Raw genomic sequence first — 23929 nt, 5'->3', positions numbered from 1 at the left:
TACTTGAGAGGCAGAGGCGGAGGCAGGTGGATCTCTGAGTTCAAGGTCAGCCTGGCCCACGCAATAAAATCTAGGCCAACCAAAATTATGTGGTAAGAGCTTGTCTAAAAATAGACAAGTAAAAGCAATAAAAAAATTAATGAACAGACCATCTTTCAAACTAATAATTAATGTTGCAAAAATCATCATCATCATAAGAGTAATGAAAACAGGGCTAGGGAGACGGCTCCATTGGTGTCAAGAGCGTTTCAAGCAAACATGAAGACGGAGTTCAAGTCTACCTTGTCCCAGTGCTGGAGCCAAATCAGGGAGCTGCAGGCTCAGTGAGAGACTCTGACTCAAAATAATAATAATAAATAATTATGAGAATGGCTATAACGTCTTAATGAGTTCATCAAACTTGGCTCTTGGCTTTATAAGCATATTTTAGGAACTAGGCTCCATTTATGCAAAGTTTAATGATGCCTTCAATTTTACCTTAATTTTCTCCATCTGTTGAAATTAAGTAAAATTTCCAAACGTAAAAACAAAATTGAGACCGTGCAGCAATCCCCTTTTTATCAGAAAGTCTTTCCTTGCAGCTGTCCCAAAGACTTGGTGTCTTCCCAAGGTAGCTGAGATGAGCAGGGTGACCCTTTCAAAACACTGACGATGCTCCTGTCTCCCACTGTCGGAATGTCGCCTGTTTACAAAACGCTTTGTACTCTCGCTTTGTGCCATACTGCTTTAGTGTCGCTAACAGAAATGAGTTATTTAAAAAGACTAAAATCATCCCTTCTCTGTGCCGATGAGGTAGCTCCATACCAGGGTGCCTCGTCTGTGGTCACATGAGACACAAGCTCTGAAGTTGTGGGTTCTGGGCTTCCCTAGCGGTTGGGGTTTGGCTGTGAAATGCTCCCCCAAAGGCCTGTGCTTGAACACAGCTGGTACTGCTGTGTGGAGAAGTGGAATCTTTTGTGGTAGGAGATGGTGAGGGTTAGTGTTAAGCGTGAGATTGACAACATCTAGAATCAGGGCCCCTGGGCACGCCTGTGGGCATTGTCTTAATTGTATTAACTAGGACGGGAAGATGTGCCCACTGTGAGCGGCACCATTCCCTGGCTGGGATCCTGCACTGTGCACCGAGTGGAGAAAGGGAGCTGAGCCGCAGCTTGCCGCCATCTCTCTCTCTGCTTCTTGACTTCAGGTAGCATGTGACCAACTGCCCCCTAACCACCGCTTGCGTGACTTCCCTTCAGCGATGGCTTATATCCTCAAACTGTGAGCCAAAATGGACCTGTCCTTCCTAAGTTGTCTTTGTTAGAGTAATTTATTACAGTAACGTAAAAAGAATTATGACAGGCATAGCTGGAAGGGAGCAGTCAGTGGGGTTAAGCCTCTCTGAGGGCCGTAGCCTAGCTCTGCTTCTTGCCCAAGCTCTCTGCTTCCTGGTTGGTATCCTGAGAGCAATGGCAACTATATGCTATCGCTCCCACAGATTATTAAGCTGCTTCAGGCATCATGCTTCCCCTGCTATGATGAACTGCACCATCTGAACAAACCAAAATAAATCCTTCTGTTACCAGGTAGGTGTCAGCCACAATCAACAAGAAAAATCAACCAACACACCCATCTGCGGGTGTCTTGTGCCTCACTTTGTTCGTCTGTCAAATGGGGAAATAAGAAGTCTACTTCTGTAAGTAAGATAGTGATTGGAGCAGGCCATGGCCATGCCTGGACTTGATAAATGTTAATATTCGGGGTACCATCAAGTCTTGTTGCATGCTAATTACAAGTGATTTGCACGCTGCCTTCTAGGCAGCACATAAATTCAAAATTTCCCCATGTTCTTTGGGGAAGAGTTCTCTGACTGTTTGTCTCTAGGTCTTCAACAGTTGTCAGGCCGAGATGTCATTAAACAAATAATTAGCAAAGGGCCTGATCGCACGCGTGGGGACTGGCAGCCATTCCCAACTCCTAAATGAGCACCGATGCATTAATGCACTCTTGTTCCATCTGCTCCTGAAGCCATGAGCCTTACAAACTGCATTCCATGTTCTAAAGCAGTAGTCCATGTAAGTCAGCAGTAGTTGCTCAGGGTCCAGGTGTTCTGGCCAGGGCTACGTAAGAGGGTAATCCAGGGGGTGGTCTGCCTCCCCCAGCCTTGAGGAATGGACTGTCATAAGTGTCACCTCTGAAACTTTGCCATGAGACAGGCAAAGTAAAGAAGTCAGTCAGGGCTGAAGGACTTCCCCAGGCTCTTTCTCTGCTCCTCATCTTAAAGCTCCTTCCTTCCTGTGCTTCTTTCCCCTGGTACCCAGGTCCTGTAGCAGCTGGAGAGGCAGTACTCTGAAAGTTGTGCTGAGATCATGGGAGTCACAACTGCTTCCCCTTGTGGTCTCACCAGCAGCACTGGATTAGCTTCCAAGAACAAGCGCTCTTGGCTCCCAGAGGCAAAAACAGAGGCTTTTGATTTCTCTGAGATAAGACTCCTCTGCAGAAACTTCGTTTTGTGCCTTTACTGTCATTGCTTCTTACAAGGTGACTAATAAATAATCCCCATTACACAAGCCCAGCCTGCATCCATCATGCCCCGACTGCTGGCGCTGAGCGATGATCCCTAATGGGCAATAATAATAGCTCCCATTTATTGATTGGGCGCCGGGTGCCAGGCACTGGCCGCAGCATCCCCACCTAGTTTCTTCTTCGTGGGAAGATATGGTCCCTCCTCTGCCTGGTTAGCCTGGTTTAAGCTCCCTCTAGGAGGAAACACCCAGATCCAGTGCCTCATGGGAGGGGGTCTCATGTGCCTGCACATGGCAGTGCTTTGTGCTGGACTGGCCTTCTTTCAGGCAGGCGTGGTCAGAATCGGGTCTCTATGGGAGGCTGGCTCTCAGCCTTTGCAGAAGGCCAGTCCAACGTGCACAGCTCTTGCGTTTATTTTTCCAGCATTTGTCCTGTGATGGAGAATGACCTCACCCCATCTCATGTGGTTCTGTACGTGTTGTCCATCACATCGCAACACCTTCCCTGTCTCTGATGGGACAGGTGCACTAGCTATTATTTTATCACTAGGCCCAGATCTTAATACCTGACACAGATACCTTAAGGGTTTGTTAGGAGAGTTTGCTCTGACTCGTGGCTCAGGGGATATAGTCCACAGTGGTGGGGCAGGTGTGGCAGCAAGGGTAGGAGCTTACAGGAGCCAAAACCACATGGTGGCCAACCAGAAGGCAAAAGGCTCGGGCCAGAGGCAGGACTGCTCTATAACTGATGAAGGCCCCACTACCTGTGACCCACAAACACCAGCTCCACTTCCATGGTCACAGGCTCCACGCTCTCCCCATGCAGAGCTGCCACAATGTTCAAACTTGTAAGCCTTTAGGAGACATTTCCCACTCCAACCACCACATCTGTCCCATCCCAAGTCTCCTGGGGTTTCTCTGAGGTGTGACCCGAGATGGCCAAGACCAGATTTTCCATGACTTTTGATTTATACTATTGGGAGAAATGCAGTTTTTCCTCTTTTTCTAGGACCATCACATAAACCAAACTTCCCAGGATCCTACTTGTTGGCGTATAGGAGACACAAGGTAAAGCTATGTGACGGACAAGGAGGAGACATTGGATACAGCTTTTTCTGAAACCACTTACACTTGAAACTAAGTAATAGAGCCCCTTTCTCATGCTTGTTCTTCTGCAGTTGCTTTTCCCTCGTGACAAGCTGTCCCAGAAGTTTCCACTGGAACCCCGCCAGCTTGCTGGAGCACTGGGAACCCCAAGCTTTATCTAGTAATCAAGGGTTTCTTTGCCAGCCTCATTCTTTGAATATCTACCATATTTCCTTGATTCGAGCACGCTTTTTCAATAATGACACACGCTGTCAATTTAATTAGAGCTTTTCTGGAAGAAAAAGGAGCAGAAAACCAGAAGCCAGGCTACAGTTGTTGATTGTAAGATGTTTCAGGTCCTCAAGGGTTAAAGCATGGAAGGTCTGGGAGAGCAGGAAGCACATATTGGAATTGAGGAAGGATGGGTTCCCCCCCGCCCCCCCCCCCGCACCCAGGGAACCTTGTAGGAACAGATGGTATGAAGTAGGGTCCAGGTCCTCCTGCGGCCTCTTCAAATGCCATCATAATTTCATCCAATTGATCATCTCCAACGACCCCCGTACGCCATGGGCCATTACGTTCTGAGAGATATTACCATGGACACCCTCAATCCTTTTGGGGTTGGTGCGCGGGGGGGGGGGGGGGGGAGATGGGGAGGCCAGGACCTGCTGTCATTCATGGGTCATCTGCCAACCACCTCTGACAGCGGTGGCTACAGCGAGGCACAGTCTCCTACTGTCTTCCATCAATGGATGTTCATACTGATACTGGGAATCATGAGCTGAGTCCCCCACTCAGGGAAAATGATCTCTCAATAGGGAGGCCAATTAGATGTGAAATGGAGAAATACCCAAGTCGAAATAGATCCAGACAAAGCATGTCTGCCTGGGAGACCTTCCTCTGTCTCAGCCAAGGGAGAGGGTGAGGGTTCTGCCTGGCTAGTGGCAGGGCGTACACTCACTTCTGCTTGGGTGTTTTATGGGGTTACCCCTGAGATGAAATGGGTAGTGGCCAGGTTTTAGGAGAGGGTTTGGTGTAAGAGACCGAGAGAAGCAGTGACTTCGAATACCCCCAAATGGGCTGGGTAGATAATGCCGTCTGCAAAGTGCTCGCTGTGTAAGCAAGAGCACGCGGGTTTGATCCCCAGAACCCAGAGAAGATAGCCGGGCATGGTGGCTATCCCAGCATTGGAAAGAGGAGAAAGGTGGCTTGCTGGCCAGATAGTCTTAGCCTATGTGGTGATTTCTAGGTCAATGAAAGACCCTACTTCAAAGCAAACAGACAAACAACAAACAACAAAAGGCCAACAGCAGCTGAGAAACGACACCTGAAGTTGTTCCTTGGCGTATGCGCACAGACGCACACACGCAAGCACACTTCTCACGCTCCACTGCCTGGAGGCTCTTGTTTCCCTATACAGCAGACTGGTGATTGCTCTAGGCACAGGTGTTGTCCATGCAGCCCCTGATGGCTCTGTCACACAGGCTCTGATGTACTCCTGAAACAGGAGTGCTGCCATTAGAGGGTGACGCTGTCTTCTGGACTATAGCCTTCCACCTCATTTGGTCAGCCCACTGTGTGCCTGGCTTTCTGCCTCCATTTCTTCAACTGGTACTACAGTTCCCCTGACACCAGGGTTTTCTCTGAAACTGGCCACATAGGTTGGGACCCCAATGATCTGATGAGCTCAGGAGTTTTTCTCCTTTGAATTAGGCTAGACCTCAGGGCCGCCATAGAGGTGGCCTTTGTGGCAAGAGTACACAGAGCATCTTCTTGGTCCTTAGGAAGCACTCATTTAATCTTTAAGTAGCACCTCCCCCCACCTCCCCTTTCCTCAGGAAACATTCTCCCAGGGAGCACTCACTCAATCTTTAAGAAGCACTCACCAAGTCATCAGGCAGCACCCCTTGGACCTGGGAAGTATTGCTTCAGTCTTCAGTGAGAACTTTTTTTCCCCCCGCTCTCAAGGAGCACCCTTTTGGCAGTCCAGAAGTACTCATTCAGCCCTTAGACCATAGGGAGCACCTGCTCAGTTCTCAGGGAGCACACTGGCATAGCCTCCTCCGTACATAAAGCATAAATCAGGGCTGTGGCCCTGGTGAGACGCTTCTCCCGTGTTTCTCCCAGAAGCTGGAGTGAGGTCAACCTCTCAAGTCTGGCCTGGCCTCCTCTGACCCCTGCTAGTGAAGACCTCCCTAGCTCCCCCCACAAATTGGTGCACCATTGTTCAAAGACGTCACCATGCAGTGCTGGAGAGGAAATGCGTATATGTTGCTGGAGAGAACATTAATCTTCCTGGGAAGCGATTTGAAAACCACACACCAAAACTCTTTGAAATCGCCGTGCCTATATGGATTTATTCAAAGGAAATAATCAGATGCAACTCAATGATTTATGTATAAGAATTTTTCACTGCAGCATTATCTATCAGGGGAAATGTGGAAACAAACTAAAATTTAAGCACAGGGGACTGCTTAAATAATTACAGCAATATAAATACTATAAATATATGGAAGTGTTTTATGTATACATATGTACATCTGTATTTCTAATTTTATGCAAAGATACATGGAAGAATAATATATTCACTGTAGCTATACAGGGGGTCAGATAACAGATGGTTTTAATTTTTCACCCTTGTGACTTTGTAATCCCCTCCCCCCACTGCCCACCATGAACGTGTGCCAAAATTTGTTAAAGACAAGGGACTGGGGTGCGGGAGGCCGAGGGAGGCCTGAGTGAATACGAAAAGAGCAAATGCCGTCCCGGGTGGATGTGCACGACTGACAAGAGCATGGCCATTTTGAGGACCCGATTGATGCCTCAGACCCATGAGACATTGGCAAAGCCTTCCCCATATGGGTCAGGCTCAAGACTGACAAAGCTATCTTCCTCTGCCCACATATGAGTGTTATGGACGATTAGTCAGTGTAGGCAAAGACTTAACAACTGTGGCTTCCTGCTCGTGGATGTTTCCAGCCCAGGGCTGCGCACCCACAGACACCTCCTCAGGACACTGCAGAGCCTGCTCTCCCTGTGCTAAACATAATGAACACGCTGAGGTCAGTTGGTGGGATTCCATCAGCATGCGCACAGGCTACTGGAGCCCAGTTTTTCTGTATCCATGAGTCTGTCACATTTTTTTAGTACCACTGTCCTTTCTTCATTCCCTTGCCACGCCTAGTTAAAGACCAGAGCCAAACTCTGGGGGTGCCGTGGCACTGGAGGATAGCTCAGTGAGTAAAGAGTTTGTTGTGCAGACATGAGGACTTGAGTTCAATCCTTAGAACACATGAAAGTAATCTGGGAGTGGTGAGGAATGCCTTTGGTAAGGAATGCCTATGGTGGGAATGCCTGTGGTGGGAATGCCTGTGGTGGGAATGCCTGTGGTGGGAATGCCTGTGGTGGGAATGCCTGTGGTGGGAATGCCTGTGGTGGGGAATGCCTATGGTGGGAATGCCTATGGTGGGAATGCCTATGGTGGGAATGCCTATGGTGGGGATGCCTATGGTGGGAATGCCTGTGGTGGGGAATGCCTGTGGTGGGGAATGCCTATGGTGGGAATGCCTATGGTGGGAATGCCTGTGGTGGGAATGCCTATGGTGGGAATGCCTATGGTGGGAATGCCTATGGTGGGAATGCCTGTGGTGGGGAATGCCTATGGTGGGAATGCCTATGGTGGGAATGCCTATGGTGGGAATGCCTATGGTGGGAATGCCTGTGGTGGGAATGCCTATGGTGGGAATGCCTATGGTGGGAATGCCTATGGTGGGAATGCCTGTGGTGGGAATGCCTATGGTGGGAATGCCTGTGGTGGGGAATGCCTGCAATACCAGCCCGGGTAGAGGGAGATGTGACATTGCTGAGGCTTGCTAGGTAGCCAACCTGGTGGAATTGGCAAATTCCAGGACAATGAGAGACCATGTCTTAGGCAAGTTTGTCCTCTGGCTTTTACACGCACACACGTAAATGAGTGTCCCCAAGACTCGCTGCCATGCTGTAGTTTGAGTCCTAATATTCTGACCTTTTGAAGAGCCTAGAGTTGTCCTTTCAACCAGTGAAATGCTGCTTCCTTATGAAGCATACGCGGTAAGCCAGGATTCTGAAACTCTCCGGTGGCTCTCCTTAGCCAGTGGCTTGATTCTGAGAGGAGGGAAGGGAACAAAGCCCACAGCTGCACATGGCACTTAGTATCCCACACTCATCTCCCATGTCCCCACATCCAGCCTTCCATCACCATGGGAGAAGACTCAGCAAGCATTTGTTTTGAATCCCAAGTTGTTCCCCGTCCTCACTGACTCCAAATACCAATGCTTTCAGCCGTGCCATATTTGCCTCCCAAGGCATCTAAGGCATTGTGGCTGAGCAGAAGCTCCAGTGAGCCAGAGTGAAGAAACGCTATGCTAAAATGCTAGGAAAATGGCCTGGGTTCTGTCAGTTGTGTTAGTGGACTCTGACTACGCGAGGCCAGCCACTGGGATCCAGCCCTGTGCTACCATCTTACAAGATCTAACTAAAACACAGCCAGCTTCAAACAGCTCTTCCATCTCCACACAGATGGGCAGCCTCTAACAAAGGTGAGCCTTAATGGGAAAGAGAGGGGAGTCCTAAGATACTTGCATACTCATATGTTCATTTACTTGCTGATATTTATCTATACTTAAGTGTGTGGCTATCCACTTACTGTCCCTTCCTTTATTAGACTAGAACCTTGGGCAAGACCCACGCTGCATCAGAAATATTTCCAGGGCCTTTTGTGTGCCTTGTAGGTAGGTAGATGTGCACTTTCACTACGAATGAATGCATGAAAGAAAGAATGGATGGTAGCCTTAAGTGCTCACTGCTCTTCTCCTTCCAGCCTAGCTGATGATGACTGACGTGATTCCCTGGGTTTCCCATCCAGCCCTCCCGTCACCCACACACAGGGTGCATCTGAACCTGTTAGCATCCTTAGATGCCTGCTGTCATCTTGGGAAAAGGAGTCCTGCCTCTTCCTCAGCCCATTCTGACCTCCCTCAGGACTTTGCTGCCCTCCTCTGCTTTCTAGGGAGCTCTTTCTTGCTTTAGATCCAGCTTTGGTACAGTAGCTCAAAATTACAGCCAGCTCGCAGGGACCGCCACTCCTCCTAGGACTCCAGTGTGTCAGGAGGAGTGTCCAACCACCCCTTTCTAGGGCTCACCTCCACTTCAGACTTCATCCCCACATAGTGCGGAGTCAGGGGCCCCATGATGCTGATCCCTGCTCCTCTTGGGCAACTGGCCAAAGTGGGATTCCCCAGGCATTAGGTGGGCTCTGCCATTCTATTCCATTGGCTGGGCTGTCTACTGCATTGTGTACTCTTCTGGGAGCCCAGTCACAGTGCCAGCATAGCCTTCTCCAGGCCCCTAGATCTCTGTGGTGCCCTCCCCGCATGGACTTCTTTCTCCTTCTGTCCTCAGTGTGTCCAGGAATCATGTAATGGTCATATAGTCCTTCACAGGGACCCATAACTTGCATGAAATGAACCAGGAGTCGAATACAGTCCCCTTCTCCACAGCACACTTGGAGCTGGAGGCCTGAAGCTGCTTGCCTTCCTGGAGGCACACCTTCGGTTCCCTATCCCTTGGTGTTGATTGGAATGCTGAAAGCTTCCGATTTTATGCCCAGGAAGCAGTACTACCCACGATCACATCTCACCCCCAAAGCTGGACCGCTGAGCGGCCTTCAAGCCACGTGGAAACCCTCCTGCCATTCTTCCCTCAGCACCACAGCAAACCCACGATAAGCCTGATGGTGTCGCTGCAGCAGGCGGCGGTGCTCCACTAGCATTCCAACAGGGTCACCCACCTACGCCCCTTCCTGCCCTTGCTCAGGCTGAGGTAGCCTTTCACATCCCTTGCCAGCCTCGTCTGCCAGGTCCTTGGCTTAGGCCACCCTCATGTTCGGAGTCCTCCCTCGTTCATGCCTTCAGCCCTTCCCGGACTCAAATTCTTCCTTTAAGATTCAGCCACTGTAGTCTCGCCTCAGGGAGCCGCGGCTGCGGGAAGATGAGAGTCTCCACATCCTCTCCTGCGGGAACACCATGATAACATGGCTGCCTGCCGGGCTTAAAAATGACACGGCTAGCTCACTGTCTCCTATTGCTTCCCAGCCCTCGGGAGAATTCTACAAGGTCTGCCAGTTCTAGTGGTGCTTGACAAGTGGGAAACTGAGGCTGAGACAGTCAGGGGGCTCAGACAGCATATAAACTATGTGCAGGACGTTCTCAATACACCATGTATCCTCCATGGTTATAAAGTATTGTATTGAATGGCCTGACTCCCTGGAACATCCCTTTGGTTCCCTATCCATCTGTGCTGATCCCCCCCCCTCCCCACTGAAATAGCAAAAAACAGAAAACAAATCAAACAGAGGGAAAAAAACAAAAAACAAAAAACAAAAACAAAAACAAAAAAAAAACAAGCGAAAACCCTCATGATGAGTCTTATCTTCAAGGATAGGTCATCATTTAATTGGTAGAGGTTTTTCTTCATTAATGGGACACAGAGCAGCAGTGCATCTTAAACCCACTTAGAGAGTTATGATGAAATCCAGTACGCACACCAGTTTGAGATGTATCCCAAATGGCTTCCCTGGTAGACCTTGATCAGCCAAATATCTGCTTGATCACCTCCAGAGATAGGGAACTCACTACCTCACCAGTCAGTTGCTGGGGCCAAGCACTCCAGCACCGAGCCACACCCCCCAGGGCCTTATGGTGGTTTTTGAGACAGGCTAGTTTGAACACAACTCTGCGGCTTAACCAGGCCTTGAAATTGAGATGCTTCTGCCTCAGCCTCCTAGGAGCTGAAACTAACATTCAGGCTGGCAGTCAAGACCTAGCATCTCACACCTTTCCATTGGACATGACCCCATTCTCTAGAGCAACCCGGAACGAACATTTGTTTTCTACATGACAGACTCATCTGTCACTCCAGATTCTATTTTTTGAATATGGTTTGGTGCTTTTATTGTTAATTTCTTGCCCCCACCTCCACCCCTGAGATTCTCACTGTTTACAAGCAAACTGGCAAACACCCCAAGTATTGCTGTTTAACCTTGCTTAAGAGATTATTCCTGCTTGGGTGATTAAAAGGCCTAAACCTGGGCAGGGCAGAATGGAGTAGGTGTGGCCAAAGTTCACGGGGCTTTGGGAGAGAAGGATCTTGGGAAGGCGAAGCAGGCACCAGAGGAGAAGAAGGATAAGGGTCACCATGGGATAGAAAGGAGCCATGTGGGCCAAGAGGAAGAAGTTGAAGTTCCACATGGGAAGAAATGGCCCAGATGAACAGCCTTAGCAAGTATTTTGGGATTATGGGTAGGAGGTAGCCCAAACAGAAATGATTAGAAGCAGATGGCATGGGATGGAGGCTGGGAGATAACGGAAGGTAGCTTAGGAGTTAATATCTGTCATGCCCCAGGTGAGAAGGCTATTCTAAAATATATCATGTCTCTGGGTCTTTATGGATTGTGAAAGTGGGTTAAATAATACCTTCATAATAATTATAAGCCTAATAATAAACATTTATCAGGCTGAACCATTAAATTAGCAGCAACACTCTATTATTTTTCTGTGTGCTTGCTATTTCTTTCATCCATTTCTCCCAAATATCTGCTCTACTTTGGGTCCTATGCTGGAGATAGGACTCATGACCTTCTTGAGGGACCTTGATTCTTATCAAGGCTTTATCCTGAGAATTTCCTTCCAGGGAATTTATCTCTACGACACCTGGAGTCTATAATGCTATTAGCAGAACATTATGACTTTGGAACTTGGCACAGGCATTGCCAATGAAACATCTGTGCACTTTTCTCACTAGTGAGGACTTCCTAGCTGTTGCTTGTGGTCTTGGTTTCTGTTCTGACCCTGGGTTATTTCTAGCTGCCATTAATCAAACAGGTAACATCAAAGTAACCACTGAGAGGAACTCTTTAAAAAAAAAAAAAACACTTTCACAGGGGACTGGAGAAATATCCCAGGGGTTAAGAGCACTGGCTGTGGTTCCAGAGGACCCAGTTTTAATTCCCAGCACTCACCTGGCAGCTCACAACCATCTGTAACTCCAGTCTCAGGGGATTCAGTGCCCTCTTCTGGCCTCTTCGGGCACTACACACATGCTGTACATACACACATGCAGGCAAAACATCCACACGCATAAGATACACATTAAAAAAATTTTTTTTTCAAATCCCCCACAGGCTCACTGCCTTCCCTGCCAGTGGCCTTCCTTTATGCTCTCACTCTGCCCAGGCCTAGAGGACTCCCTCACATGGCTGAGATAAATACAACGGAGCATTGTGCTCCACTTTTGTCACCAAAAATCATCTCCTAAACATCTCTCTGCATTTCTCAGTAACGTCATTATACTTTTAAACAGCCATGTAAATCCATTAGGCAGAGGCGCCATAACTTTCCCAGCCATTCCCCAATTGTTGGACATTTTTACAGTTTCCAGTTCTTCATCATTATAAATAATGCTGAGACCAAGACTCATGCACAGAACTTTCTTCTGCTGCTGAATTATTTCTGTAGGATTTGTTCCCAGGAGGGAGATTAGTGGGTCAACTGCTATGAGCACTTTATGACTCTTGATATATGGTTGTCAGGTTATGATCCCAAAGGACTCATTTCCATCACCACCAGCACCAGGGCCAATGTGTCCCCCCCCCCCTTTTCCACCCAGCTGTCCCAGAACTGTACCAAGTCTCAAAAGTTTGGGGGCAGTTTAGGTTTTTAAGGATGCAATGCTATTTGGGTAAATTTCGCCCCCTCCCCATGGAGATGCTAGAGATGAAACTCAGTGCTCCTTGCATGCTAGGCAAGCACTCCACCAAGTGAGCCACGTGCCCAGCCTGAGGGCTGTTTCCATTTGAATATTTTTGCTAACCAAGGGGCCTTATGGATTTCCTGTGTCTTGACTCACTGCCTCTGTATAAACTCACCCACAGGAGGACCCACTCAGTGTTCACTGAGAAGCCGCGGTATGCTATCCGTCAGACCCCTGGATGGGCGCACACATTTGTTCTTGCAGGATAGTCTCTGTGAGGGACACCTGAAAGCCAACAAGCCTGTGGTGTGGACTTATTGCTGTCCTTGTCCACCTGTACCAAGGGAATCAGAGGAGACTAGGCGAGTTGCTAATGATCACATGGTACTTGGAGTTGGAGGAGGGAGAGGTGGCTGTCAGGTTTCTCCCCAGCCCCTGGGCTCCAACCATGGTACTCTATAAAGCTCCTGGTGATTGGTGACCTGGGAATGGGGAAGGCAAAGGGAGCCAGGAGCCCAAGACTAAGAACGTGGTTCAGGGAGCAAAGACATCATATAGGTGGGAGGTTTTCCTGGATTAGAACTAAGCAGAGACTAGAAGAGTTTGGGGGAGTCAGGAGGGGGGCACTTGACATGACTGAAGGGTGAGTGGGGAGACTTATCCAAAGGCTTGCTAGTGGCCTGTGTGGCCAGAAGAGGAAGAGGTATAAGGATGGCCAATGCTCGAGGCTTTGAGTGACAGCCAGGTAAGGTGCAGAGCAAGTCGCCGCTTATGTTGCTCATGCTTGGTACGGCGACAGTGTGCTCACAGTGGAGAGGAGATGGAGGAGCTTACTACTCAGCTTGTGCTCCATCCGCCGAGCCAGGGACTCACGGGGCCAATCTGCACAAGAGTGAGCATTGTGTGCTCCAGACACACAGGGATCCAGGTCAGGAGAGGCACGCACTAGCTACTATTGCAGCGCCCCAGCTGCGTGCTAAGGAGTGATGACAGCAGGGACAACAGAAAGTAGGTGACAGTTCTTGCTTTTGAAGAACCACGAGGCTGACCAAAGGTTGTGACAAAAGAAAAGATTTTTTAATTTTTTAATTTTTTTTTTTTTTAACTCACAAAAACAACCTGTTGCTATAGTTTTCTTTGATGGGGAAACTACCATGGGTAAAACATCAGGTTTGATGTTTCCCACAGCTTGTCACAGTCCCTCAGAAGGAAGAAAGGGTTACCCTCTTCCATAGGAGGATCTGAGAGGTTCAGCGTCCTGCCAGAGGACACACAGCATAGGCAGGGCGTAGTCAATGTAACCTGGATCTCCTCGCAACTAGCCAGGTGAGCGTGTGAATTGTCCACGTGGTACAGAGCTAGTATTGGGTGCATGGTGACTCTGCACCCATGCATCAACTGTGAACCCTCCCTGCACCCCACAGAGAAGAGCTTTGCCTCCTCTACTCTGCAAATACATCATGCACAGGATTCATCAGAGTTAGCCAGGTCTCCCTGTTAGTAGGAGGGACATCCAGGCAGTGAGCCCCCGTTTGGTTGAGTCTGGGGTCCCTGTTCTTTACCCACCCTACTCTCAGTTTCCAGGCATAGCACTCCATAACGGGAGGGGCTACTTCTGCATCCGGGTACCTCAAAGCCTTCTGGGAGGCTGTCCGGGGCAGAAAGGCTTGCTGAGTGGGTGAATGAGAGAAGGGAAACAGTACACAATGCCACCATTGACTTACGTTCCTTCCCTCAACGCCAGCCCCTCTGGCTCCCCTCATATAAGGACATAGACGTGACTAGGATAGGGCTAAAGCTACCACAGTATCACAGGAGAGCCGCACCAAGTGGGTCAGCATGGTGTGTGCTGAATGATCTTCGGCTCACAGAGGGCACGCTATGAAAATCATCCCCAACCCCAAGTGCTGTGCATTTTCTCTCAAAGGTCACATCTCTTGTGTATTAGTTTGCTAAGCCAAAGCCCTGATTAAAAGGGATGGCTTCTGCTCTCGAGACGGAGCCATGAGGAAATGTGGTCAGGTGCTTAAAAGGTGCACATTGAACTTCCTGTGCTGAGGGAATGGACACCGGCCACCTCTGGCGCTCAGGAGCCTGTGCCCTGCTGCTCTGGCTCAGAGTGACCTGAATGGAACAAACTGCATATTCAGAACGCATATCCATACAGTACCAAATGGCTTCCATTAGCCCAATTTTAAGATCTCTGGATAATGCCACAGAACTGGAGACTCTTTCAGGACCAGAAAATTGTCTGAGAGACCAGAGCCCCTGGGGAGGGGAATGAGTTATCTAATTGCAAGAAGGAAGGAAAGTGGAGGGATTTGGCCTCTAATGTCCTAGGCTCTCGCTCTGCACCCCAGCTTTCCCATGAGCTCAGTGGCACCATCACATCACCCTCAACCACGCTCTCACAGGACTGCCATCTCCAACCTTGTTTCAAAAGGCTGAACTGCTGCAGCTGACCTGCCCCTGCCCCATCTTGCAGGAGCAGAGGCAAACCCTGCTGGGATTCCTTGTGAAGCAGCCCCTCTTCCTCACCCATCCCTCTGGGAGGATGGAGAGGGGTCAGGGGTGTACTGTACACTGTGACTATGAAAATGAGACACTAATGAGAAATCAAAGATTGCAAACAGTAGCTGCTCAATTAATGCCAGAATATCTACCACACGCTATATATGTACTGTCAGCCCCTGTGGGCTCTGATTTTCAAGTGAAGTAGGGGATTATGGGGGACATGTATCATTTGTGAACTTTATGGGTTAATTATATGAGAAAAGGGTGTGTGTGTGTGTGTGCACGTGTGTGCACATGTGCATGCATGCTTGCCTGCCCGCCTGTTTACAGCTCCAAACTTCTAGGGTCTAATGCACCTGCATACGATCCTTGGTTCAAAAGCCAGCAATAAGTGATGCAAAAAGCTGCTCCTGTAACACTGATGTGCTGACCTTGGTCTCCATGGCTCCAGAGGGTAGATGATATGGGTTGGACTTCATCCTTGGCCATCAGGCAAGTCTCTAGTTGGGGCTAGGAGCCCTGGATGTAAACACCACTCCACTTCTTCTCAGGAGAAACCAGTCAGGCTCTCAGAACACAACAGCTGCATAGAAGATTTCTTTATGCAAACATCTGGATGAAGGGTCTTATGTCAATTCAGGAGTTGGGAAACAGGTTGAGGTTGGGACCAGGTTCTGTGGAGTTGGCATATTTTTTTCTGTCTCTTGAAAAATTTCAGTCAAGTCGGGTCAGGAGGAGGGTGGCTGAGCCAGTGAGTTGATGGTGACCGAGAAATGACAAGCAGATCCTGTGCAGAGTGTCTTCTGTGACACTTGGATTCATGTGACCTCGCGTCTCCCTTAATTATCACGGTAGCTCCACAAAACTAAGTGTTCTTTATTTAAATTGTCGGGGATGAAAAAATGCTTTCAAACGTTTGATGTTTTTTTCAGGTTTGGGGATATTTCTGTATACCCGTGGGACACCATGGTAAAAGAAACCTCAGGTACAACCTGATTCATGAAGTCTGAAGATACGCAATACTTTCAGAGTGTCTGAGCTTTGACAATGACCTGTCCCATGACATCAGGTGTGGAATTTCAACATGTAGTGTCAGTTTGGCACTCAGCAGATTTTGCACTTTGGAGCCTTCTGCATCATCAGCTTAGACAGGTTCCATGTGAAGCTAGGGAGATGGCTTAGCTGGTAAAGTGTTTTCCACACAACTGTGGACCTCAGTTCAGATCCCCAGAGCCCACATACTAGACGAATGTTATGGTGAACATCTGCAGCCCCAGTCTTCTACCGGAGATGGGAGGTGAAGACAAAAGGGGGGGAGGGGAAGTAGACACTGGAGGCTGGATAGCCTGGTGTATGCAGCGGCCACAAACTCTCTCAAACAAGGTGGAAAGGTGAGGCCCAACACCCGGAGGTTTTCCTCCGATCTTGATATGCGCACCTGCACTCACACACTTGAACACACACACATACAAAGATATTTCAAAATAAACTCTCCTCTTGTCACACATGGCTGGCTGTGTGGCATTTCCCAAATGGAGGGCTAGGAGTCATAAGATTCCAGGGACCCAAAAACACAAGCCCAAGCTTCGCCTTTGTACTGTCACCCACGTGGTTGCCAGCGAGTTTACAAAAGTAAGCGTTCTTCGTGCTCCCCGCTTCCAGATGGGGGTAACAGATGGGGCAGCACAGGTCTGGGCTCTTAGGGCTCCTCCTGCGCTTGGATGGGGAGCAGCCAACACCAGTTAAAATGGGCTAAACAAAGAAATGACTTCCGGGATCTCCACTGTTGAGCAGATCTAACTGACCCAGCCCAGGCAGCCAGATGGACTTGTCTTCACCAAATATCAGAGTGTCTACAGGAGATTTATCCAGAGGGACTGTGAGAAGCCGGCCTGGACTTGGATCTAATTGGTTTTCTTTTTTCCTTCCCTTCCTCCCTCCTAGAGATCGAACCCAGGGTCTTTTCACATCCTAGGCATTTGTGATACCGCTGAGCTACTCACTCAATCCACTTCATTTTTTCCTTTCCTAAATTGCCCAGGCTGACCTGGAATTCGCTCTGCAGCCCAGGCAAGCTTAAACTTGGAGATCCTCCTGCCTCAGCAATTAACGGCATGGGGATTGCCTGCCTGCAGCAGCCTGGTTCCTCACTCAGACGCCTGATGTGTTCACGTTTTACAGCGCTCTACTTGGAATAGAGACAAACAGCCTCCCGCCATCTTTGAGAGCCTTGCGGGGGATGCTGGGAGGTATAAAGCCTGAGGTGAGAGAATAAAATGAGACTTACAGGGCAGCAAGGCCAGGTCCAGGCTTTGTGCCTTCAGGAACCGACCCAGAGACCATCACTGCCGAGCAGGGAGGGAGTCACAGACCCCAAGACAAATGCCACTCGCCTCTGGGGGAATTTAAAATAAAAAGCAAAAATAGTACAAAAGATCAGAATGAAAGCTTGGGGAGTGGCCTCCATTGGTCAAGTACAAAGACCGGAGTTCAATCCCCTCGACCCCATGTAAAGAACTAAAAGTTTTAGTGTGTGCTTGGAATCCCAGCAACTGAGCTGCAGGGACAGAGGGACCCCCTGGGGTTCACTCGCCAGTCAAATTAGCCCAAGTTAGTGAGAGACTCTGTCTCAAAAACCCAAGAGGGGTAGAGACTGAGGAACAATATTGTGGGTTAATCTCTGGGCACGTACATGTACATCTACACACACACGTGTATGTACACACACAAAAATAAGATGAACTTTTAAATGAATATTTATCTGATCTTGGCATGAAAAAAAGCCTTTCTGAGCATAGCACCCAAAATAGATGTCACCAGAAAAAAAAAAAACGGTTTTTTAATTAAAAATTTAAATTAGTGACATATAAATTAAAACTGCGGCACATCAAAAGGGAAGCCACCACATTAATATCCTTAATATGCAAAGGAGATAAGAAATATACTAACAGCCCCAGTGGAGAAGTAAGCAAAAAAGTGAGACAGGCAACTTAGAAAATGATCCACAAATGGCCAGTAAGTGGTGACAGGTGTTCCACCTTTCCTATCATCAAAGAGATGCAAATTGTCACCGCAAATGAGATTTCATTTTCTGCCCATCGGAATCAATGAAGCTGATTTAAACCTCACTAGCCCTTGGGGTAGACGAGCTGAGGGGGAAGCGAACCTGAGCCCGCCACGCCTCCGACTGCCAAAGTGCGTGGGTCTGACCTTTCTGAGGACACCCTGGAATTGCACACCAGAGTATAAAGTCTGCGGCCTCTTTGGCTGAGCAATTGGCCTTCCAAGAATTTATCTTAAGGATATAATTAGATGAGGCCCTAAGTGTTTAATAAACACGGGTGTTCTTCATCTCAATGTGAGCTGAAGATGACTGGTTGGACAATACTGGTGTGTGCAACCCCCCACGGCTCCCTCTCTAATGGACATTAGGAACAGAGGAGGAGGAAGAGGAGGAGGAGGGCTTCCTTTTGCTAAAAGGCTAAGTTCATTAGCCAGATTACAGAATCACCACTATAGAGAATCCAATGTGTGGATGTGCGTGGGTATGTGGTGTGGACACTGGAAAGACACGGGGGAGGCTGGACCTGGACATAGACAGAGCAGGCCAGGGGCGGGGCTGGAAGGAGAGTGTGGGGAAACAGCATGAGGAGGACTCTTGGAGATGATTTTCAGATTGGAGGCTGGAAATGAAGGGTCTGGAATGAAGCAAATTAAAATGCAGACCATTAAATAAAATGTGAATTTTAGACGGACAGACAAAATCTTTTTGGTCTAGAGGCGGAGAGTCTGGCTCGGTTGGCGAGGACTTGCTTTGCAAACAGAAAGAGCCAAGTTTGGTCCCTAGAATCCTGGTTTTAAAAATCAAGGTCAGGTGTGGTGGCACATGCCTATACTTCCAGTGCTGTGAAGGTGTTGACAGTGCATTGGTGCTTCCATGGAGCTCTCTGGGCAGCCAGTTTAGCCTGCTTAGTGACCTCCAGAACATAAAACAAGATGGTGACTCCTCAGGAACAACAAACAAGATTGTCTTCTGGCTGTCACATTCATGTGCACATGTATGTGTACACCTGCACACACGTGAACATATATATATATATATATATATTTAGTTCAAGTCTATTCTATAAAGACCACCCTGGGATATACCAACATTGAAAATTACTTCAGTGTTTAGTATCAACTTTATTTATTTTTTTTCTGGTGACCCTCACTGGGCTCTGAAGCACATTTGCTGACTCTGTGAGGTGGCCCACGTCATCCAGGAGGGACACGGGGCAGCCTTCCCATGTCCTCCTGTCTCTATCTTAGCTCCAATCCTCTTACCTAAGAAACAGACTTTAGCTTCTCCTTTACTCAAAAGAGTTTTTTTTTTTTTTTTAATTTTTCAGGGCTCAGGGTGCAAGGCAGGAGTCTTTTGTGACAGAAGCGTGTCATTAAAACCCATGGCCATCAAGTCCCCTTAAGCTACGCACGCGTGCCATCCCCACCCCGCCTAGGCTTAGCTGCTAACATCTGTAAGATGGAGATAGCAAGGCCTGGCTGCAAAGTTGTCGTGGGAGATTAGAGGAGAAAAAGTATGTAAAGTGCCTGGCATACAGTCAGTGCTTAATACACACTGATCCCCTTCCTTCTGGTCCACGCTCAGCCCACGCTCCCGTCCTGGGGATTACATGCGGAGCACCCTTCTCCTCCAAGAGCTTGAACGGCATTTGATCTCCGCCTTGAAGTGTCGGCTGACACTTCACCTACCTTCACCTTCCTCCCAAATCCTCAGTACAGTTCAGTTCAGTTCCTTATCTTCGTCTTCCACACCCTGGGGTGGGGAGGGGGGGGGGATGCTGCAGGATCAGACTTGCTTTGATAGCAGACAGGCTGCTTGGATGCCAGCCAAGAGGAGCCACTGAGAACAGCGCCCCGGTGCCATTTGGAAATGGAGCAGGTGCTGTAAGGATGGAGCGCACGAGGGAACCCTGATGGTGGTGGTGGTGGTGGTGGTGGGGCCTCCCAGGCTGTAAGGGGTGGTCCTCTAGACTCTGGGAGTCATGACATCATTATGAAAGGATCTGGCATGGGCCTGATGAGCATGTGTGGGACGCTCCCTTGATGGGATGGTGTGGCAAGGGTCACTGGTGCAGGTGCAGGTGTTTTCCTAAAGTCTTATGAAGGTCTGGGCACAGATCAACATTCAGAAGACGCAATGAACGGGGAGTGGGGGTGGGTGGGTAGGGCACTATGAAGACTGTCTGTTACTCTCAGGGTCTATGCGATACCATTTTTAGTGTCACCAACCCAAAGACCTAAACAGAATCTCTCCAAAGCCACACACTGGGGAGGGAGTTGTAACCAGAAACTTAAGACAGTAATTGCTGGTGAGAACGTGGGGGAAAGAAAAGCCTTTATCCATTGCTGGCGGAAAATGTAGTGCCGTATGGCAAACACTCTAAAAAAAATCAGTGTGGAAAGTTCCTCTGAAAAGCTAAAAGGACAGCTGCCACGTGACCCAGCTGTGGCATTCATGGTGAGTCTTTTTCCAGAGGGTGCCAGGGCAGCTTGTACATTGGTGTTTACCGCAGTGTTATTTGCAACATGTAAGCTACGGGCCCAACCTAGGTACTCAAGCGCGTGCGCACGGGTAAAGAAACGGTGGTGTATTGGGTCACAAAGGGTTTATTGGGGCACAGAGACTAACGGATAGGATAGGATTGGATGGTTTAACTGGGAGGTGGCCTGGTAAGCAAAGAGCGTGCCGTGCAAGCATGAGGACCCGAGTTTGAGTCCTGGCACCAACATCAGGAACACCCACATAATAAGCCCAGCATGGGCAATGTGCTTCAAATTCCAAAGCTGGGGAGACTGAGGCCTGAGGCAGATTGCTCCCTGGGGCATTATTCTAGTTTCCAAGCCCCAAGTACCAGTGTGCCACAAACAACAACGACAACAACAACGACAACGACAACAGCAACAGAGTATACAGCTCCTGAGGAAGAACACTTAAGGTTGACCTTTGACCTCCACATGCATGTACATATAAATGAGTGGAACTGGAGAACAGAGTGCTAAATAAAATACCTCTCATATGTAGAACCTAGGTTTTACACACACACACACACACACACACACACACACACACACTGAAAAATGGAAGTATGAGGGGGCCACTTTGGGAGGAAAGAGAATTAGCAGTAAAAGGGAAGTTACTAGAAGATGAATATGGTCAAGACTTGATACCTAGGTAGGAAAATGTCATTATGAGATCCTTTCCTTTGTATGTGAGTATACATTACTGAAGAAAATAAAAAGGAGCTTTGAACGAATTTCTCTCAGGAAGGAGCCTGAAGATGGAGGCTGATTGGGTGCAGAGCCAGGTAAAAGCACAGCCAAGAAGGCCAAGCTCCCAGGCTAGAGTTGGCTTGGCATCTGAGGAGCCCTCAGTGGAAAGATAGGTGCATCTTTGTCAAGAGCAATGTGGAGGTTAAGGGCTAAGTGAGCCGGGACAATCAGACCAGAAGCTGTCAGTTAAGGTGAGTGGAGGCAGGGCAGGTGCCTTCAGTTAAGGTGGGTGGAGGCAGGGCAGGGCCCTCAGTTAAGGTGGATGGAGGCAGGGCAGGGCCCTCAGTTAAGGTGGATGGAGGCAGGGCAGGGCCCTCAGTTAAGGTGGGTGGAGGCAGGGCAGGGCCCTCAGTTAAGGTGGGTGGAGGAAGGGCAGGGCCCTCAGTTAAGGTGGGTGGAGGCAGGGCAGGGCCCTCAGTTAAGGTGGGTGGAGGCAGGGCAGGGCCCTCAGTTAAGGTGGGTGGAGGCAGGGCAGGTGCCCTCAGTTAAGGTGGGTGGAGGAAGGGCAGGGCCCTCAGTTAAGGTGGGTGGAGGCAGGGCTGGGCCCTCAGTTAAGGTGGAGGCAGGGCTGGGCTCTCAGTTAAGGTGGATAGAGGCAGGGCAGGGCCCTCAGTTAAGGTGGATGGAGGAAGGGCAGGGCCCTCAGTTAAAGGCATGTGCAACCTAGTTGGAAGCCTTTGCAGGAGCATGTATCCTAAGATCCTTTAAGAAGTCCTTAACGGATCCAGCTACTTTACCAGCTGCCTCCCTGTCCCTCCCCAAGCTGGGTCTCTCTGGACAAGGGGTGAGACATCACCCACTCTGGCTGGGTGCTTCACTCAGGAACATATCATTACACCTAAGTTCTTAAAGGTGAGGGAAGGAGGCTTTGGAGTAATTGGTATGCTTTATTGGGGTGTTATGTCATCACTGTTATTAATTATCATTAACACTCTTAAAATACGCCCATTAATGATCGCAACACAAAATAGCGGTGCAGGTCTTAGCAAAGAGCAGCGTAATTACCTATTAATGAGATGTAAATTTCCCAGGGAAATGACAGAGATGTACAAGAACCACCTTCTAAACTAACATAATAAAGTTAATAATAATAATAGTGTATAATCTGAAGATATTAGTGTTAATTTGAATTCCGACACTGTCTTTAAACAGACCAAGAGAAGCAGAAATCATCTGTACAGCTCAAGCCAAGAAGCCCTAATCCACACTATTAAGGAAAAATGGGCCATTCTTCCCCTGCTAACATGATCCAGACTCTTTGTCATCACTGCGCTGAGCTCTCGGCTGCTTACTTCCTTTTACTGACAATGTATAGCTCTCTTTTCAAAAACCAATCTGAGCTACCTCAGAGAACTCATGCTGATACAGAACAGAGTTAAAAAACTGTAAACACACCCAAACCAGGTGAACGGGGCAGAGAAGGCCTCTCCAGGCCCCCTCGATAAACTAAAGCAGCTGGGCTCTGCAATCCGCAAAGTCCCAGGAAGAAGGGAGAGGCCGCTGTCGTAACCAAGTTGCTGGTTAATAACTAGTCCCATTAGGCAGGTGCAGGTGCCTGTAGATCTAGGCCCTGGGCAGATGGCCCAGGACCTGCCTGTGGCTCTGACAGCAGCCCAGGCTCCTGCAGTCGCAGTGGGAGGCACCTACCTTCATAGCTGGCGCGAAAGCCCTGGGCACTGACTGCATAGTCACTGACGAGGCTCAGAGACAAGGTGCTGGCCGCACTGACAATGGTGGCTGGTAGCTGAAAGCCCGTGAGCCTGAAAGACAAAGAGGTTTGAATGAGAGGAATGACCTCAGGAAACCGCACGTCTCTTTAGGATTCATTGAGTACCTGCTAGATGCGCAGGAGAGATCTCAGTACAAGCGTCGTCAGAGTTTGGACCAGGCCAGTGTGATGAAGGCTTGGTCCTCAGGGTGGTGCTACTGGGGGATGGGAGAACCTTTAGGAGGTTGTGCTGGCCACTCTTATGTCAACTAGACACACAGACTAGAGTTCTCCAAAAGGAGAGAACCTCAAGTGAGGAAAATTGAAAAGGGGCATTTTCTTAATTAGCAATTGATGGGAGAGGGCCCAGCCCTTTGTGGGTGGGGAAATCCCAGGGCTGGTGGACCTGGGTTCTATAAGAAAAGAGGCTGAGCAAACCAGGGGAACTAACCAGAGAGCAGCATCCTTCCATGGCCTCTGCATCAGCTCCTGCCCTGTTTGAGTTCCTGTCCTGAGTTCCTTTGATGATGAACAGCGATGTGGAAAGCATAAGCCAAGTAAATCCTTTCCTCCCCAACTTGGTTTGTGGTTATGGTATTTCGTTGCAGCAACAGAAATCCTAACTAAGACAGATGTGGAGCCTGGTAGGGGAAATTGGGTCACTGGGTGTGCTTTTAAAGGTGGTGTTAGGACTCTGTCCCATGTCAGGCAAACACTGTACCACCGATCCTTAACTCTGGCTTGCTTTCTGTTTGCTGTCTGTTCTAGGATGAACAGCCTTTTTTTTTTTTTTTTTTTTTTCCCTCCAGCCATGATATGTAGCCTCGCTGCCAGTCCCAGATCAACAGGAACACAACTGGCTATGGACTGAAATGCCCAAAACTATGAACCAAAACGAACCTTTCCCCCTTTTAAGTGGATTGGTTCAGGCATGTTGTCACAGTAACGCTGTAGTTAACAACAAACCGGAGGCGTAGGGAGAAAGTTCAAGGGCAAG

General features: G+C 48.8%; 1 protein-coding gene across 1 annotated transcript in view; it reads right to left on the bottom strand.

Moving 5' to 3' along the window:
• The window catches only part of Csmd2 (CUB and Sushi multiple domains 2), a 561027-nt gene that overhangs the window by 413417 nt on the left and 123681 nt on the right, over positions 1 to 23929 (bottom strand). The window contains exon 3 of the mRNA XM_051172054.1: positions 22872 to 22984. Within this exon, the coding sequence (XP_051028011.1) occupies positions 22872 to 22984 (113 nt within the window). The remainder of the gene's footprint in view (positions 1 to 22871; positions 22985 to 23929) is intronic.

The sequence above is a fragment of the Acomys russatus genome, chromosome 29 (genome assembly GCF_903995435.1).
Source record: "Acomys russatus chromosome 29, mAcoRus1.1, whole genome shotgun sequence".
NCBI classification, from domain to species: Eukaryota; Metazoa; Chordata; class Mammalia; order Rodentia; family Muridae; genus Acomys; species Acomys russatus.
Note: the sequence above shows the minus strand (reverse complement) of the source record. Positions and strands in the feature narration are given on the sequence as shown.